Here is a 21,220-nt window from a genome sequence, read left to right on the forward strand (position 1 = left end):
TAGGGGCCTAGGGGCACTTCGCGGCTTCTAACCGTCCAGACCAATCATCTTGTCCACGGCAAGAATCCTAACCATCCAGACCAATTCAAAAAAATCAAAATCTCTTTATTTGCAAATGAGGTGTCTACCTCGGTGGCAAATGGTACACTAAAATACATTATTGTCAAGCACTAAATTGTAAATGAACAAGAGAAGGAAAATAAAAATTCTAGAATACAATAATATACAATTTATGCTAACAATTTTTTTTCTATTAAACAAACAGATCATCCTTAATAAATTTATATTGTTTACAAAATTCTACTTATAATATCTCCTATACTTACAAACATAGTCAACTCATATACAGTATCTGGAATTACTTCAAATAATACTATGCAACTGGTATAAGATTAAAATTTACATTGCATTTATTTACTTTTTTTTTTACCCATTTTGGAACCTAAGTAGCATAACGACCCGCTGCGTCTTAACCAGAGCCCCCTTTTGCCACCACTTTTCAGAGTTCCTGAAGGGCCTTCACAGCTACCGAAGCGGTCCCAGGGCCCTTGAAGTCCCCACTGTACTTCACCCCTACAGGCAGTCCCCTACTTTGGCTGTCCAAACTCCATGGACCAGGGGATGGAATTAATTTTTTTTTAACACACATTTTTTATTTACAATAGCCTGCACCGGTCGAATGCCCTCTAACATTTCATTTATTTTCCCTTTGCTGTTTATTCTCTTCTTGAATATCTGTACAGATTTTGGAAAAGGATCAAACACTACCCCTGGTAAACTGTTCCACTCCTTCACACCCTTCCCAATGAATGAAAATTTACCCCAGTCGCTTCTACTAAAATTCCTTCTAATTTTATACTTGTGGTCAGTTCTGCCAATATAATTATTTTCCAACTGAAGCCTCTCACGGATTTCTCCCCTTGCTTCTTCTCCTGTATAGGCTCTATATAATCCTATAAGTCTAGTTTTCTCCCTTCTCTTACTTAAAGTTTCCCACCCAAGTTCCTCTAATATTTCTGATACACTACTGTTTCTCCTGAAATCCCCTGTTACAAATCTTGCTGCTTTCCTCTACACAGTATCTATTTCTTTTATTAGGTATTCTTGGTGAGGATCCCAAACACTGTTTGCATATTCCAATAATGGACGAACCATACTCAAGTAACTTTTTTCTTTTAACTTAATTCTTTATTGCATCCTTTAAGTAGCCTCATTATGACATGTAACGATCTGTATGCTTTCCCAACAATGTCATCAACATGACCCTTCCAGTGCAAATTACTTTCAAATCTCACACCTAAGTATTTTCACTTGCCATCTTCTAGGATAACTACCTCATCCAAAGTATATTCAAATTAAGTTTTAAAGCTCCTGTTTGTAAATGTTATAACAGTTGATTTGCCTCCATTAACCTTCATATTATTTTCTTCAACCCACTGTTGGATACTTTCAAGGTCCCTTTGTAATTCTGAACAATCCTCAATGTTATTTATTTCCCTATATCAATTATATCATCTGCATACAATCTTATTTTTGATGTTAAATTGTTCCCTAAATCATTTGTGTATATTAAGAAAAGTAAAGGATCGATTATACTACCCTGTGCGATTCCCTTCCAAACTTTCTCTTCCTGTGATATATTATTTCCTACTTATGACTTTCTGAACCCTTGAATTTAGAAATGTTCTTATCCAACGTATAACCCTTATGTCCAATCCTATTTCCTCCAATTTCTTTAATAATATTCCATGTTCCACTCTATCAAAGGCTTTGGAAAGATCTATGGCTATGCAATCTAACTGGCCTCCTGAATCCAACTGATCTGATATATCCTGCTGAAATCCCACCAGTTTTCCTCACAAGAAAATTTCTTTCTAAATCCATACTGGCTCGTCATGAACCAATTTTTATGATCACATATCCCTCTGATGTACTTTGCTATTAAACTCTCCAGTATTTTACAAACTATACTGGTCAGGCTGTTTGGTCTGTAGTTCTCTGGTTTCCTTTTATCACCCTTTCCTTTATAAATTCGTATTATTATATTATATATTCCTTCCATTCTTTTGGTATTACACTATTATTTATGACATAGTCAAAGAGAAATTTTAAATAAGGCACTATGTAGCACCCCATTGTCTTTAATACCTCCCCAGTAATTTGATCACTTCCGGCTGCTATTCCTTGCTGAAGCAGTTGGATTTCTCTGAAAATATCTTCATTTGTGAATGAGAAGCTTCTTATTTCCCTCTGTGTCTCTCCCTCTGTATCTTCTGTAACTGTTTCCAACTCCTGACAATCTTCCACTGAATGTCTGAATTCCCTACTAAATAGATTTGCTTTCTCAGTACCTGTTGAATAGTGTTCACCCCCTTCTCCCACCATTGTAGGAATTTGGATTCCTTTTCCTTTTTGATTCCTAATATATGAATACAGCTTTTTCCATTTCCCTTTGTGGTCATTACCCTCTTGAAGTATGCCATTCATATATTTCTCTTTTGCTTCCTTTTTCACTCTATTCAGTTCCCTCATTAGCTGTTTTCTAGTTTCTCTATTTTCCTTACCCTCTTTAATTTTCCTGTTTACTATTCTACATTTTCTTTTTAATTTCCTTATTTCCCTTGTATAATAAACAAGGTCTGAGGTCATTTTACCCTTCTTAACAGGTACAAATCTCTTCTCTCCTTCCCAAATGATTCCTTTAAATTTAGCCCAAAGTATATCCACATTACTCCCTTCACTTATCCAACAACTGAATTGTGATTTAAGGTAAGTCCCAAATTCAACAACTTTAGTTTTTCTGTATAATTTCTTGTCTTGTGTGACCCTCTTATTAAGCATTTTTTGTACAAGTCCTACGTCCATTATTACAGCCTTATGGTCACCTATTCCGTCAATTACCTCAGTTTTATCAACAATTTCCCATGGTTTAACCAAGAATACATCTAGCAAGTTATTGAGACGAGTTGGTTCTTGTACTATTTGTGTAAATCCTCCCTCCTAAATTAACTTATTTGCCAGTTTCTGTTCATGGGCTTCACTTGCAGCCCCATTCCATTCAACTTCAGGCAAGTTTAGATCTCCCCCAATTATTACCATATCATTATTATTGTTTTTATGAGTATAATCTATTATTTTCTCAAATATTTCCATGTCTCTTTCCTCTCTTCCAGGCCTATATGTTCCTATAATTCCCACCTCCTTCATGTTATCACAAACTAGTTTTATCCCTAATATTTCACCCCTTTCATCGGTAAACCATTCATGTGAACAATAAGTTTCCTTCACCAGAATAAACACCCCCCCCCCCACACTTTTTATCTCCTCAGTCTCTATGATAGACTGTATACCCTTCTGGAAATACTTCTCTATTACCCACCCCTTCTCTCAACCATGATTCTACTCCTATCACCACGTCAGTCTCATAAGATTCCATCAATGTACCGAATTTTAATTGTTTATTTACTACACTCTGACAGTTTACCAAGAGCAATCTCAGACCCCCTTCCTCCCTAAAACTTGACTGTTGTAATTAGGTAACATTTGACTCATGAGTTGAGAACGTCCCTGGAACCCAGATCTTTGTACATAGATTTTGATTTAAGGATCTGGGTTTTCTGGCAAGTTTCCCTGTATATGCCAATTTAGTGGTATGGGTTTTCTTAAGTGCATATTAGTTTGCAAATCTCTGTTGATAATTGTAGCAATTTGTCTACAGAGAGTTGCTTTTCAATTACCATTCAGATGTAACCCATGCCTAGTGAACATTTGCCTGCCAAGACCTAAAGTATCTACTACATAGACATTTCTAAAACTCTTACTTAATCTCTTGATTTTTATATTTACATCATGTACAGCTTTGTTCACACACACGAGTCTTCTATAAGGCCATACCTGGGTGGCACATTAACTACAATTACTTTTGAGTCAGGTAATTTCGAAATCTTACCTCTGAGGGTCGTAATTAGTTCCTCACCTTCATTTGCAGCAATGTCATTTGTACCACTCACAATCACCAATCGTCTTGTCTTGTCCAGATGCTATCCTAACCGTCCGCACGGCAAAAAGGCGAAACAATCGAAGCATAGTTCCAAAGTAAGTTTGTGTAAGAACTTGCTCAAGTTTTGAAAACATTCCAGCGTAATAATCATTTTCCTCCTCTTCACTGCTTCTATTTTATTGTCTTCTCACTCTGCTTTCCTTGGTTGAATATTCAGCTGCTCTATCGGCATAATATATGCGTTCTCGGTCGATTTCTCTTTCCCTTTCTGACGTTTATAACCCCCGGACGCAGATGGAGTTGTATTGGTTAGTTTAGTATGTTTATATCAAACGGATTTGAAGGCTTTAATTGCTTATTCTTCGGTTTCTCATATAGGAATCGTTTCTCATATAGGAATCGTTAGTTGTACCTTGCTCAGTAATTTCATCGCAAATAGCTTCTTCACAAGCGTGTTTCTTCACAGATTTTCTGTTTGGAAAACAGTTTTTACACTTAGAAAAATATCACAAGCAAGATAGCCCACAAACAACTGAAGTTCGTTAGAGCAGACTCAGGCTAGCCAGTGCGACGAACGGAATAATCCCCGAAGACAACAAACTTTACCGCTCTCAGTTACACCGTTGCTTACGAGATACACACGGCCGGGAAAGACAGCACACTACACTCGTCCTCGAGATACTTCCGGCAAGTGCCGCTAGAGTTCTCTTTACTGATCTGTCTCGCCCAAGGTCTGTCTAGGGAGGGCTGGTCACGCTACCACAATCCTTTGCGGCGGCGGCCATATTGTGTCTCAAATATCGTATTATCGTAAGTATCTTTAAAGTCTTTGGGCGTGCCCGATGTGAGTTATTACTTGTATTTTGAAGGAAAATGGGATACTGCGCCGCATTAAATTGTCAAAATAAGACCTCTGACGGAATTAGAGTGTTCCGCTTCCCGAGAGATAAGCAAAGGAGAGCTCAGTGGGTACAAAACACTAGGCGTGACAAATGGCAACCTACAGATAATTCCGTCTTGTGCGAGGTTAGTGAAGTTATACATTCGTATTATTCCTGAAGAATAGTATGTTTATATGAACGATGTTTTATATTTATAGGTCTTATTATGTACTTTCTTCTAGCATCATTTTGAAGATTCGCAATTTGAACTAAAAAGGATGGATGGACGGAAACTACTCAAGTGGAATTCCGTCCCAACAATTTTCAACGTCCCTAATCCACCCAAGTCTTTGACATATAATAGGAAACATCCCAAAGAAAGAGAATTGTCTTTCAAAACAAGCAAGACAAGTGACAGGAAATGTGTAATAGTAGTACTGATGTTTATGAACATTTCCCTTTCATGTCCGGCTCCATGGATAAAAGGTTAGCGTGCTGGACTTTGGTCACAGGGGTCCCGGGTTCGATTCCTGGCAGGTTCAGGAATTTTAACCATAGGCCCTAACTGGTCAATTTCGCTGGCACGGGGGCCGGGTGTATGTGTCGTCGTCATCATCATTTAATCCTCATCACGACGCGCAGGTCGCCTACGGAGTCAAATCAAAAGACCTGCACCTGGCGAGCTGAACTTGTCCTCAGACTTTCCCGGGCACTAAAATCCATACGCCATTTCATTCCATTCCTTTTCATGTAAAACTACAGACAGTAATCTTTCTAAACCTACATGCAACGTGGAAATGTTTCACAGATATTTGAAATGCTTGTTCCTGTTCATTTACCAATTACAATCACAACAAACAATAGGCCTATCACTTCAAACCAACAATTTATGTCCAGCTTGCCATCATTAAAAAATTCTTGATAATAACAGTCTTATACTGTACTGTAGTTATTAATTACAGCTAAATTGCACTCATCTTAAATATTCTGTAGAGTACATTATATGGTTGGACAAATACTTATAGATCACAACACTCGCTTCTATCGCACTAACCAACTACTGTGATTTAACGTATCGTAGCCTAACATAATATTCTAATGTAATCCCTAAAATAGCCTAACCTAGGTTAGCTCAACTTAATAGTGACTGAATTTCTATTTCTTATGGAATCGTGTCTACCAATGGCTTTAATTTTCTTAACCATTATTATTATTATTATTATTATTATTATTATTATTATTATTATTATTATTATTTGCATGAATATTAGGACTCAGCTAAGAGCCCCGTGGTCGCCAACCCACGCTCCCTAGTTAGGAGCTCCTGACGCCCCTTTCAGTCGCCTCTTATGACAGGTAGCGGATACCGTGGGTGTTGTTTTTTTTTTTTGCTAGGGGCTTTACGTCGCACCGACACAGATAGGTCTTATGGCGACGATGGGATAGGAAAGGCCTAGGACTTGGAAGGAAGCGGCCGTGGCCTTAATTAAGGTACAGCCCCAGCATTTGCCTGGTGTGAAAATGGGAAACCACGGAAAACCATTTTCAGGGCTGCCGATAGTGGGATTCGAACCTACTATCTCCCGGATGCAAGCTCACAGCCGCGCGCCTCTACGCGCACGGCCAACTCGCCCGGTGTGGGTGTTGTTCTATTGCCCCCACCCACAGGGGGAAATCTATTTTGGGTTGTGACCACGAGGCTTTTAGCTGAGTCTTGACATTACTTTCACTATGCTAGCCCACCCGAACTCCCCTGGTGAACACTTGTTCTTTTCCGACCGCGACGGCATTAGCGCATTCGAGGCCTAGGAAGTTTTTCATTTCTACGCACTTTGTGGTCTTCATCTTTCTTTTGCCGATACCTTCATTTTTCGAAGTGTTGGACCCCTTCCATTTGTTTCCTTCTGATTAGTGTTTATAGAGGATGGTTGTCCAGTTGCACTTCCTCTTAAAACAATAATCACCACCACCACTTTTTACTATATAGCTGCATGGGTTATCAATAAAACAGTTAAGAGTAGCTAAGAACATCACTCTTGTAGCATATGTGCAGAATATTTTTGTCTTAGAACCCAAAGAAATACCACATGAATGGATAAGAAGAGTAACCATACCGGTACATAATTTAATGCACTCAACTCAAGAGGCATTCAGCGTTTGTCAACGTACTGGGGTAACCTTTTAGAAACGCAGTATCGGTAATTACTTTCTTAATAAAGAAAACGCTGAAGGTAATTTATTACAACTGTATTTTAGTACTTTAATTACAGTACTTCAAGTTCAGTATTTCATGTACCGATACACAGGTACTGTACAGATTTCTATGTTTCTGTCAATAAGATTACGTATTTGACAGATGATATTAATATGAAACACAGTAAGACCAAGTTGTAAGGAAGTAAAAGAGAAGAACATGAGCTTTTCTGTTGATTCTTGTTTCTCAAAAAAGAAAAAAAAAAAAAGAACAGGCTCTGTTAATTATCTTCCTATTCAAATAGCTGTGAATGTATTCATATCATTTAAGTGTTATACAGTTATATATACATAACCAGTAGATGGCCAGTTAAATTCTTTATGAAAAATAGTTCGTATTTTGTTTTTCTTTCAATGTACGGCACCGAAATCCTCTAAATTCGAATACACTTGCCTTTGGTTACGCTCCATTAAAGACCCAATATGGCGGCTCCATAAGATAAGTAGCATTCGTGACTTGACCTTCCTAGACAGACCTTGGTCTCGCCCGCTCATTGCAACACGTTCGAATATGAAAACCTATAGAAATTCATTAAAACTAGTAATTTCAGAAGGCAGCAAACAGATATGAGATCAAAGACAGACCAAGAGCAATTGTTTGACTTATTTTCTACAACGTATTTCTTACAATATGCTTAAACGAAATAAGTAATTCACGAAAGAAGCAGAGAAATCTGATAGCGAGTTTGTCACTTCTTACCGATTCCTTTAATTGTGCCTCAGAGTATCCGATAAGCGGATCGAGATTGCGGTCATAAATAACTTTGTGTTTAATCGCCCTTTCACCAATTATCAGCGATCCAATCTTTTCCTCCGCACATCTGATATTTTGACATTCGTATTGAAGCCGCTGTTTGGTGAGTGATGTTATGCCCGTTACGCGAATATTTAGCGTCGTTTCACCGTATTTCTTTTTTTTCTTCCCGTAAAATTAAATTTGTGTTCGCCTCTGTGGTGTAGTGGTTAGTGTGATTAGCTGTCACCCCCAGAGGTCCGGGTTCGATTCCCGGCCCTGCCACGAAATTTGAAAAGTGGTACGAGGGCTGGAACGGGGTCCATTCAGCCTCGGGAGGTCAACTGAGTAGAGGTGGGTTCGATTCCCACCTCAGCCATCCTCGAAGTGGTTTTCCGTGGTTTCCCACTTCTCCTCCAGTCAAATGCCGGTACCTAACTTAAGGCCACGGCCGCTTCCTTCCCTCTTCCCTGCCTGTCCTTTCCAATCTTCCCATCCCTCCACAAGGCCCCTGTTCAGCATAGTAGGTGAGGCTGCCTGGCGAGGTACTGGTCATCCTCCCCAATTGTATCCCCGACCCAGAGTCTGAAGCTCCAGGACACTGCCCTTGAGGCGGTAGAGGTGGGATCCCTCGCTGAGTTCGAGGGAAAAACCGACCCTGGAGGGTAAACGGATGAAGAAAGAAGAAGAAAATTAATTTCGTTCTAACAGGAATAAAGCTCCTACATGATCCCTAGTACGCCTCTTCAGTGATGCCTAGGCCATCTATGACAGCTGATGGCAGAGCTGTTGAGGATCCAACCAGCCTTAGGGCTGAAGACTGAACATGACCAATTTTAGCATGCTTTTCAATTTGATTTGCTTTTTGGTCAAGTTCTGATACCGTAAAACTTTTTTTCTGATTTTATTACCCGTATGCTACTTCTCAATTTACAGATTGTTTTCTGTAATATTTTTTAGATTTAAGAGAGATACTCGTAGACTTTCCCTGATATAGAAACGAGACTTGTACTCCTGTTTCGTTTGTGACTGATGTCTGAAGATATGGTATGTTTATCGTTATTTGAATCGGAACTTTTATTAAATTTTGATGACAATACATCATTTTTGGGAGCTGGACGCTTCCTGCGTTTGACATTGTCCTGTTTGTGAACAGGATACACAATGAAAACAGAATTAAGTTTGACTGATGTGCTTACACTGATATCTGTTTTATGAGAAGAATTGCTAGGTACCTAAAGAGATCCTACTATATCACCTTGCCTAGAAATAGTTTGCTTCCATTTCTCCCTTAAACTTTAGTCGGAAGGGAAACTGTGGAACGTCAGTTTTCCTGCTTTTTTAGTGTCATCCGAAATACAGAGAGATAAACAACAGTGCACCTTCTTCTCAACCTCAGGGACACTCACCGACAGAAACAATATTCGCAATAAATTGCACCAAATCAACACAGCATCACAATTACTCCGCATATCACAATGTTAAAGTCCGCCAAGAACAGAACGGAAACCTGACATCTAGCGGCCAAACCGTGAACACGGTCGGACCGCTTTTTTAGCGACAAATTAGTAGCTATGTCCCGGCCTTGTATATCTCGTAGGTAACGGTTACACGAAGTAGAACCGAATACACTATAGCAACGATCTATTATAAAGAGGACTGTAGAGTGGTTTACACGTCTGCTACAGCGCTCTGATAATGATGCTTGTTGTTTTAAGGGGCCTAACATCGAAGGTCATCGGCCCCCTACAGCGCTCTAGGTGGTGCCAAGTGAAATAACGACGCCATATTATATCCGCCTGTGTTTACGGTTTATTCTTGTTATGGTGTGTTCTTATCGTGGATTATTGCACTGAATCAGATAAATTAACTGCATAAATTATGCCGCCTATGGTGCAGCCATCAACTGCACGTTCCGTAGGGGCAGCTCAAAGGATATATCATATTTCAGGTAAGTTTTTTAGTAAAGAATGCAATTTTTGGTCATTAGCAGAGTTTGTTTCCCCGTTGCCAATGTTTGTAAATCAATCCATGCTTTTCTCTCGTAGGTTCCCCCTGAAAGATAAGGAACTCACGAAACAATGGGTAATAAATATGAAACGTGATAAATGGTTTCCGACAAAGCACAGTTTCCTGTGTTCACGACATTTTGAAGAAAAATACATAGTGATCAACAATGATAAAAGACGTTGTCATTAATGATTTCACGGCCCGTATTTAAAGACATGATACTGTATAGGCTTTTGGGCTTATGCCGTGTCAAGAAAATAAGGCGAAATTCTTAACGTTTTGCAGGGAACTGTGCTCTGCGTCCTCAGAAAAAATCTCGACTGTCCACGAGAAAGGCTTCTTAAACAATGACACTTTAAATTTGGACGTTATAATAGAAGTGGAAAATGGTACGTTCATTCGCCACCAGATGGCCCCCAGGACGTGGTAACGAAGCGGAAGCTGACCGAACCATCACAATCAGTCTAAACTGTTCACATAACGTGTTTGCATAACACATGACATTGGCAGGTGTATGATATAGACACAAGCCTGGAATGAAACATCTGGCGACGAGGAACGTACGAATTTGGGAAACACCGAGACGAAATAACAATAGTGAAGGGACCGGGCAGGGAACTACATACGTAAATTCTTAATGGCTGGCAACCAGGTATTACTTAATTGATAGCCGGTGTCCCTGTTGAAATTGTTAGGATTTCTACGTATTTCCACAGCTTCTCGTATAATCCTGGACCTGTAGTGTCATGTGTGGGTAAGAGCTTGAGCATCTTGGAACATGACATCATGACCCGACGATAGAACGTGCACAGCTATAGCCGGTTTGTCTGGTTGGTTGAGACGAATACTACGTTCATGTTCTTTGATACGGGTACCAATGGACCGGCATGTTTGGCTGATGTATACCTTAACGCAAGTACAGGAAATTTCGTATACGCCAGGATGTTAAAGTGGGGACAACTTGTCCTTGGTTTTACTCAGACTGTGAGCAATTTCAGTGGCGGTGCCAAACACGGTTTTTATATTGTGTTTGCGGAGGACCTTGGCATTTCGATCTGTGGTGTTGTGTATATAAGGCAAGTAGGCAGTTCCCTTCACTTCTTCCTTCTGTGAGCTTTGCTTGGTCGTACAGTGCAGTGTGTAGTGAAAAGTTCCATTTAATCTGTGCGCGTGTTTCAAATGCTGTTTTTAAGACAATGCTGTCAAATTCGGGGGAAATTTTATGGCATTGTAAACAATGCAAACAATCCAAACCAAACCCCATGGCACTACAGCCCTTGAAAGGCCTTGGCCTACCAAGCGACCACTGCTCAGTCCGAAGGCCTGAAGATTACGAGGTGTTGTGAGGTCAGCACGACGAATCCCCTCGGCCGTTATTCTTGACTTTCTAGACCGGGGCCGCTATCTCACCGTCAGATAGCTCCTCAATTCTAATCACGTAGGCTGAGTGCACCTCGTACCAGCCCTCAGGTCCAGGTAAAAATCCCTGACCTGGCCGGGAATCGAACCCGGGGCCTCCGGATAAGAGGCAGGCCCGCTACCTCTACACCACGGAAACATAACCCTACTTCTGCTAAATCGCCTCCATACACTTTTCAGCATTATAAAATCAAAGCGGACAATACAAGCCTATGTGAAGCTGTGAACAACATGCAGCAAATCCTGAAAGATGCCCTTTCCTATAATATCGTCTGCATAAGACCTATCAGTGCGGTGCGACTTAAAGCGAATTGTGCAATAAAGAATCAATGTTGTTTTCAACCATTTTCATTTTATTTTTAATTTCATAATCCTTAAGAAACATACACATATGAGGGCTGTTAATAAAGTAGTGGCAAAATTGATAGAACCCAATATTTAATGAGCAAGTACAATTGCATTTCATTCCCTCAGTGTAGTGTTTCGTACTTCTGGCTAGCCAAAATTGATTTTGGTTCTGTTTTGTTAGATGTTCATTTAAATTTAAATATACAGTTGTGTCACCACTGACTTTAATATCTTCACAGAGGAGTTTCCCATGGTTTTTTTTTTGTCCATGATCATGCTTTTTTTGTTTTACACGAATAGAATTTCGCGATTATGAGAGGAATCTTCTTCCTTCCGTCCTTATCTGTAGCCGCTGGGAGTCAGTGGCAATATTCAATGTCCTGGTCAGATTGAATTTTTACTCCAACTGCACCTGCAATTTGAGTTACTATGTCATATATTCTCATCCTAAGAGATTGGTATGCCGGCGATTTCTAAATTATAATTCTTAGAATATTATTCAAGATCATTGATTTGATCCTTCAAATGATTATTTTGTTCTTTGACAGCACTATTTTCAGCCTTGCTGTTGTTCACTTCGCTGGTTAAATGGTCTATGCACTTTTTAAGTTCACTATTATGCTGTAGCAGTTCATCAAATTTTCTGGACTGAAACTCCACTGAGCTGCAGATGCAACATTTTACAACTCGTTCCAAATAAATGTGCTGCACGGAACGCGATAGGGGAAGTGTACACCCATGTACAGAAATTGTGTCCCGACATAAACAATTACCACTGCCCCATTCAAGTATTGAAAAGGTGGGGAGGGAGTCAAGGGGTAGTGTTTAAGGCCACAGTCTTGTAGTAGGCTGTCTACCTGCAGCAATGCGTTAAGCGAGGAGGTGGGGGAACGCCATGCTTTGTTTATATCAGGACACCATTTCTGTTCATGCGTTTTCACACCAGGCAAATGCTGCGCTGTACTTCAGTCCACGGCCACTTCCTTCCCAGTCTCTCTGCTTCGTAGGAGCTGCTGATAAGTCAGCTAGTCTTGATTTGCAGTATCGGGCTGTCCTCATTTTTCCTCATGAAGATCTTCCCGTTCTTGGTCCAAGCGAATTTGTAGTTCGTGGAGTCACGCGCAAAGTCATTTAACTTTGCGAAACGTCGGGAAGCCGTGTACGCACGGTTCTGCTATGGTCCCTACAAATATTCCTACCGCTCTGCCTGGAACAAAAAACATCACAAACTGAACGACTTGAGTTTCGATGTTCTCGATTTAGGACAGACTAGAACGCGACAATATTCTCCTGAACAAGAGAGGTGCTAGAGAAAAGCTTGCCACATCGTTCAGTCTACTGCAGACCTTAACAGTTTTAACATAATTTACAAGCAGTGTACTAGTAAAATGTAACTTAAAAGCTTTTCAGACTGCCAAATACACATGTTTAATATAATATAATATAATATAATATAATATAATATAATATAATATAATATAATATAATATAATATAATATAATATAATATAATATAATATAATACAATATAATATAATATAATATTTAACACTGTGACATACATTTAACTATGAATCAGAGCATATGAAGTTCTCCTACCGTGATGATTCATCTTTCATTCTTCCTTAATGGTCAAGGTATAGGATTCTCTTTGATATCGAACCTGTCGTCTTGTGAACTGAATACTCGCCATGCGAGAAATATTGCATGCCCATCTCAGAAATACCACACGCCGTAGCTAATCTCCTTGTAGTCCTTAATGCGAGCCAGACAGGTGGCAAGTGCCTTCTGAAATTAAAATTAGTCTCAAACCCTTTTAAACCCACCGATCAATGGTAAGTCAATTCGCCAACACCACATTTCAATTACTCCAATTTCTTCAACACTCCTACCTTTCCTGAAATACTGGAAAATATGGCACAAAGTCACAGCGACGTAATATACCATGTCTACAATATCGCAAGCCCATGACGTCGAAAATAGGAAGTACCAACCTGCAGATACGGGAAATAGGACCTTAGGGTTGGTGGTCCTACTCTTAATTATCCACTTGGGTGCACCGGTGGGCACTCAAGGGAGTCGCAGTGAGTTCTATCAATCAATTGATTGATTCAAAGGTTTCCGTGATTCTTTTTCAGACATTTGTGGTGGTATGTGAGTCTCAGATTAAGTAAATGATTTTTACTCTGGTTTTTATACATTCCAACCTGCATGTACTTGTGGGTGTTATTAACATTCTTATTTGCCATGTGCTATACAGATACAAAATACATATTACATGAATGTTAAAAACGAAATAGCTAGGAAGTTTATACTCCATTTAGTGTTGCTTGTACTGTGCTCAAGTAACTTTATTCAAATAGTTCACTTCACACACACATACTATAGCCGTATCGGTCATACATATAATTAATTGAAAATTGGTTTGTGCAGTGGAAAGTTTTGTCAGGCTCCTTTGTCCATGTCGAAGTCAAGTTGCATCAGACTGCACAACATCTCCGACTTGGTGGTGCAAATATAAGTACGTCATAGCTGGAGAGATCCCCAGAAAGAGAGCGAGCTATGAAAATGACAAGGAAGGTAAATACATAGCAATAACTCCGCCCACTAGAAATGGTCGAAACACGGTAATGTCAACCTGCAAGCTTGATTTGTGTTGCAAGATTTCGAGATAAGCGCATTAATTAGTAAGGGAAACCTTGGCATGTCATATCTTTTTATAGTAGACCTCTGCCAAAATTATAATTGTTTGTAAAATTTCAGCGTGTGAAAATTAGGCCACGAGAAGGTTATATAAGCACCAGTAGCGTACCCACGCTAGCTGAGATTTGTTATACTGAAAATTTCCCCGAAGAGGCATCGCATTTCATGGTAAATATCAGATAAACTACCGATCGATTTGTTTTCTGCACTCAACCAAATCACTTAGAATTCTGAGCTACACGTTTAACCGCATCGCCAGTGTTACAGAACTCGTAGAATGGCTGAGATGCAAAATGTGGTGGGGACCGTTCGCCGTCTGTTGTTCGTGTAGGGGTAAAATTATAAAAGAATCCGCGGCCATGCGGAAGGGACGACTAGACGTGAAGTTTTGGAGGCAGACACACCTTACCTTTGTTCATGAGTGCTACTGTACATTTTGTCGATACGCTGTATGAAAGAGTACCAGTATATTCAAGTTAAAGATAAAGTTAAATTACTGAAAGTAGGTGAAAATTTGACTAACAGGACGATTGTATCGCTCTAAAGACGACCGCGGGAACTGTATTAGAGTTTTTTAAACTGTGTTGGCGAATGACGTAATTTAATTGAACGTAATTAACATTAGACTTGTTCCAGTGAAGACGACCCCAGGATTATGAAGGCGCTCAAGAGGGCCAGAAGAGGATTTGAACCAGTGATCCTCGCTAGTACCATGATGGGTTAAGCGTCGCCAAGGGCCTTCCCAAGGCCCGAGCCATGGATTTCTCGACATGAAGATGAATACATTAAATTGCAAATACTATCCTAGTAAATGCGGGTTATTTTATGTAAATATGTAGATCACGTAAGATAGGATAGTAAATGTGAAATGCATGTGTTTTTGAATTAGGGAGAGGCTTGTGAGTGGTCTTAATATTGAATTAAATCATGTTTATCTAATTGGGAACGGAAATTCTGGATTATGGGATAAATTCTCGAGCCTATAAAATGTTCATTTAAAAAGTAAAATTTGTGCATGGATTTGTAGATGAAATATCCGAAAAATATTGATTTGTTTTATTGAAGATTTCATACGGTAAAATTTTAATCTTTCTTTATATGGAATATTCAATTTATATTGGTAATGCGTGACGGTAGTGTCTTCAAAATGCCAGTATTGGTATGATAATTGTGGGGTAGCAATACACTCTGATTTTAAAGTAAATTTGCATGAGTAGAAGATAGGGATGGCTGTATCAGTTTGTGTGATTTGTGACAAGCCTGGACTCGAACGGACGTCCTCACATTTTAGATAGAGTATTCCTTCTTTGTCAAGAAGTATATATTTTCCTTTCAAATTAGAATATGCGGTCATAACAGAAGAAAAATAAGAATAAACTCATATCCATTTGAAATTTTTTGTTTGCGTTCAAGTTTGTAGGGAAACCCTAGGCTGATTTTTCTATGCGATCGACTAGTAGTAAACCCGGTATTCCATGTGTATGGATGTGACACTGAAAATATGAATAGCGGCTTGATGTGAGTTAAAGAGTTGTAAATTGGCAGAAAATAAATAAGCGAATGAAGCTTTTGAATACGATAAGAGGATATTGGTTGAAATGATATATATTTACCACAATGTTTTCTCAGGGAGAATGATTGCCTCGCTTTGAGAACGTTTAAAATGAAGGGTCTCCAGCCAGCATTTACAAGCACGGCTCTGCGACGTTGTGATTTATGATTCTGTTGAGAGGGGGAAACCTGGCCACTCTCGTAAGAAAGAATTCTGCCAATCATGCCTGTGCATCATTACGGGGAAGCTTAGGGGTTCGCAAATATACGATCGCATTTAGAAGATTTCCTTTTAATTCCTTCACGATTATCTCTGTAAAGAAATTGAGTAACTGGAACACCTGAATGGTATTGTGTGTTGATCCTTTGAATAATTTGGATAGGGATTTTCAGAGACCCATTTGTCGGTGGCATCTTGGAGACCACCGGTTCGAAGTCCAAGGCAAACCCTGGATTTTCCGTCACACAAGATTTATTTTTTTGTTCCATGAAATACAGCCAGTCGTATGTGTTTATTGTTTACACTTCTGTTTGTAGTGTGTGTACATATTTTTGCTATTTTTTTTTGCTAGTTGCTTTACGTCGCACCGACACAGATAGATCTTATGGCGACGATGGGACAGGAAAGGGCTAGGAGTGGGAAGGAAGCGGCCGTGGCCTTAATTAAGGCACAGCCCCAGCATTTGCCTGGTGTGAAAATGGGAAACTACGGAAAACCATTTTCAGGGCTGTCGACAGTGGGGTTCGAACCTACTATCTCCCGAATGCTGGATACTGGCCGCACTTAAGCGACTGCAGCTATCAAGCTCGGTACATATTTTTGAATGTGTTATTTGAGATTTATTTCATGTTCGATGTCTGAATTCGAGAGCGGGTTCTGCCTCGTGATTTGGTCATCGGGTTCATTGTGATGTGGGGATGTGGGTTCGATTCCCGACCCGACATCTGTTTAATTTTGTTGTTGGTTGTGATATTGTCTACTAAAACCAAAGAAACCAAACCCCATGGCGCAACAGCCTTGGCCTACCAAGCGACCGCTGCTCATCCCGAAGGCCTGCAGATTGTCAAGTGTCGTGTGGTCAGCACGACGAATCCTCTCGGCCGTTATTCTTGGCTTTCTTGACAGGGATATTGTCTACTAGTGTTAGCTTATTATTTTTGTTTATTAATTAGGAGTGTAGATAATTAGTTAGGCGACCATTCAAAGTTGTCTCCGATTTTTGCGTAGATAGTGTATTTCTTCCGTTAGTGAAGAAAGTCTTTGAGAGAATCGTAGCATTTGACTCTAGACTGAAAACGTCCCATACCATCGATCACCTTGGCGTATCATCCTGTATGGCGGTAGCCTGGTTTTGGGGGCAATGTTGTTGTTGTATGGTTCTATGTGGCAATGGTGTGAATGGTATGATTCCAGTTCACACAGAGGCTACAGTCCAATTTATCCAATCAGGAATATTTCGTGATTTATTAATTAAACTGAAAGCATTGCTTTGGAACTATTTTCTGCAGTTGCTTAAATATTGCTGTCAAGGAAGTTTACCTGCATTGTCGGTGTAGGATACAGCATAATATAAGATCGGGCTGTTTCCATCTAAGGGCTCATTCCAGACGACTTTCATTGAACGGCTACTGCACTCTTCAACTCGAACATCAGATGGAGCGTCAGGGACATCTGAAATAATTAACGGGTTCAGTGCAATGGGGAGTAGTGCCACATAAGTATAGAGGTGATGTATTAACGCTTCAAAAATGAATAAATGTTCAAGATAACTCTTTATCAGTGTAGCACTATAATGTTCAAAATTCAACATAAAATTTCATGCTCACAATAATTTATGAAAACATCTACAAAAACTATATTGAATGGTTTACTATCTTATAAAAACTAACAAATATTGCAATAATTTTGCTACAACACAGTCCATTCGACGCAGCATACTTTACGGAAAGTATTAAGATCACACCTATTATATAAGTAGAAAACTGGAATCTCCTTGAAGTCTTACCTTTACTGAAATACTCGAACATTGTAATGACCGTAAATGATTGATGTTATTAATAACGATGATTACTGATATTTTAGTTTTGAGTACTATTTAATCAGAAATACATATTAATATAGTTAATGACGTAGTAGCTGAGGATATAAGAGTCTATATATACTGCAAAATTCCCTGTTGTAGAAAGATTACTTCATCAGACGAACTACTGGCAAGTATGTGATTTTCCAAACCAAGTCATAATTAGGAATAGTGAAAATTGGGTAGGGAGATATTAAAATATGCCATTTAGAAAATTTTGTACAGAAAGTAAATACTTTGATCCAACCCTTACAAAAGCAAATATTTGAACGAAATTTAACAAATGGATCAAATATAAGATCGGAGTGGGAAGAGAGAGCAATAGAAAGAATAAGGGAGGAAAAACGTACAAACACAAAAGGGCAATTAATTACAATCTCCACATCTTTATACACTGTCGGTTTTACGTATATATTGTACCTTCTTTCTATTGCTCCCTCTTCTCACACTGATCTTTCATAGTGTTTATCTTAATATGTGTTCCCATACAACTTCCCACCTTCCTATGCATGACTTCATTCATCATTTTCTTGTTCATTTTCACTACTGATACTGGAAATCAATGAAGTCGTACTTTGCGCATCCCACTCTAGACGTTCAGTACGTAGAAAACAATATGTAATGGCTGCAAATTATTAATGTTATCAATAACGATGATTACTGATATTTAAGTTTTATGTACTATTTAATCAGAAATACATATCAATATTAATCACTCAGTGTTACATTCTAGTCTGGATATTTTACTCCTTCGCTTGACTGCTCCATTAAGGGAGATATTGAAATATGCCATTTAACAAATTTTGTACAGAAATTAAATACTTTGATACAACCCTTACAAAAGCAAATTTTTGAACGATTTTTAACAAACGGATCAAATATAAAAGAATGAAAATCAAGGGGAACCTCAAAAAGTTACACAGTTCTCAAGTACCTATACTTGTATCTCAAAATATTCTCTACAGATATTGCTACATTTATCTTATTACCACTAACTTATATCAATATTTAAACATTTACTCATCACTAAGGCTCGGATGTTTAAGACCTAAAAATAGCCGAAATAAGCAAGCAAATATGACCTCAAAAGTGACGAAATATGGCGTAAAAAAGGCAGAATATGACCCGAAAATGATTAAATATTGCCATTTTGAAAAGTTATCAATTGAAAAGGCAATTCCTTTGATACATATTTGTTAACTAAATTCTCTATCCTTTACTTTCATATTAACTTTTTGAATACACATGTTTAGCAGTTATTGTTCTTGATTCACTTATCAACGTTTGTAAATACAAACCTATAAATTACTAACATCGCTCAGATGATCAGATCGCACAACATTTTAAAATTCAATATAATTTTTCACCCTGCATTGGTGGTTTGAAATATGAGAAAAGTAGAAATCAATATTTTGGAGCATTTGAGCCCAAATTTCATTAATATTACTCAAATGTGTTGAAGATTAATTTGAGCACCACAAATTAAGTGGATGTCTTCCATAACATTATAGTAGGGCGGCAGCGCCTATAGTGCAAACTCATATACCTTGTTCATTGTTCTCCGCAGGTGGAATTGATGTGTGCGACAAGATTCATCTTCAAAGCATCAAGCGCGAAAGACCTCCGATTATCACTTAACACATTCTTGTAAGAAGAGAAGCTCCTTTCTATGTCACAACACGTTATTGGTGCATATTTGAATAGTGTTAGATCACTGCGGTCGAGTACGCACTCATCTTGAAGTGTACTGGTACTTTCTCCTCTAAGAACATCATTTATCTAGCACACACTGTGAAAACCGTCATTTCGATTAAGCTCGGTTTGAAGTTTACGTTTTACACTAACGCCAAATACTCCATGTGATTGTTGTACTGAAAGTTCAACACTTCTCACAATTTCGATACTTGCATGGATTTCTAAGATAGCAGCTTCTAAACGAGTAATTGCACTCGATATAATTCCGAAGTTCGACTTAAAAATATATGTACCGGACTTTCTGACAAACTGTTGGAAAACAATTCGTGCGCAATCTTGAAAGAAAAGGCAGAGTATTCCACTTGTATTAACTGCAGATATGATACCGAGATGCAGTTTTGTGAGTACTAGTTCATATTAGGTAAGTTGAAGATGATTTTCCACAGCTACAGTTGTCGTCATATCGCCGAAATATGATGCTTGTACGAAAATAGCTCAAAATATGACATTATGACAAAAAATAGCCACAATATCCATTTATATAACAAATACAAATCACTTAACTGTGATAATAATCAGCTGATTTGCACCGAAATCCAATCAGACAAGAAACTAGAGACAAAGAAAAAATAAGACTTTTCCTAAACATCCGAGCCCTACTCATCACATTACCAACACCCTGGTACTGAACGTCCGATCTAGGCTCTTAGCCAACGTCGCATCACACCTTCAGTCCTTGTCACCTATGGGGCGTTTACTGACAAGGTAAACTTTTACTATACAGAACAAGACACATGACTTCAGAGAAATTAAAATAGGTTTCTCTATTTCATTTGAGCGATGTCTTCACAAAACTTGTTATCTGCAAAAAAAAAAAAAAAAAAAAAAAAAGCTCAGGAAAGCTGTTTTTTATTTTTAAGATATCATCATTATATGGGTATAGTCGTTTTCAAATACTGTACACTCATGAAATGATGATTTTGAAAATTAATATATATATATATGTATATAACGTATTTGAATATTACAATGGAATAGACGAAGGTATTCGGAACAAAGAATTAAATTGTATTATTACGTACAATATATTAACACATTTCTAGTATTTTTACAAAACTCGCTACCTGAATTTATTATTAGGAAGTTTACTTCAATTATCCACTATGTTTTACCTGTTATATGGCACAGTAACACTAATTTTAACACGAATACAGTGTCATTTCATATTTAAGTCGAACATTTCGAAAGACAATTAATTTAATATTAATTTTTTCACTAAAATTATTTATGAAGAAGTGTAAATATTTTTCACAGTACTGTGCATAAGTATCTTCCAGAATCTTATTTTAAACACATCCTGTCATTAGAAAACTATGTCCAAATTTTTGGGTAACAATAACTTTTTTAATATAAGTTGTTTTACGTCGCACCAACAAAGATATGTCTTCTGATGACGATGTGACAGGAAAGGGCTGGGAGTGGAAAAGAAGCGGCCGTGGCCTCAATTAAGGTACAGCCGCAGCATTTGCCTGGTGTGGAAATGGGG

At 38.5% G+C, this 21,220-nt stretch overlaps 1 protein-coding gene across 1 annotated transcript in view; it reads right to left on the reverse strand.

The window, feature by feature from the left end:
- Nucleotides 1-21,220, reverse strand: part of LOC136863512 (cell adhesion molecule Dscam1) — a 938,330-nt gene that overhangs the window by 278,511 nt on the left and 638,599 nt on the right. The window contains exon 17 of the mRNA XM_068225977.1: nt 17,439-17,570. Coding sequence (XP_068082078.1) covers nt 17,439-17,570 — 132 coding nt within the window. The remainder of the gene's footprint in view (nt 1-17,438; nt 17,571-21,220) is intronic.

This window comes from Anabrus simplex, chromosome 2 (genome assembly GCF_040414725.1).
Source record: "Anabrus simplex isolate iqAnaSimp1 chromosome 2, ASM4041472v1, whole genome shotgun sequence".
Lineage (NCBI taxonomy): Eukaryota > Metazoa > Arthropoda > Insecta > Orthoptera > Tettigoniidae > Anabrus > Anabrus simplex.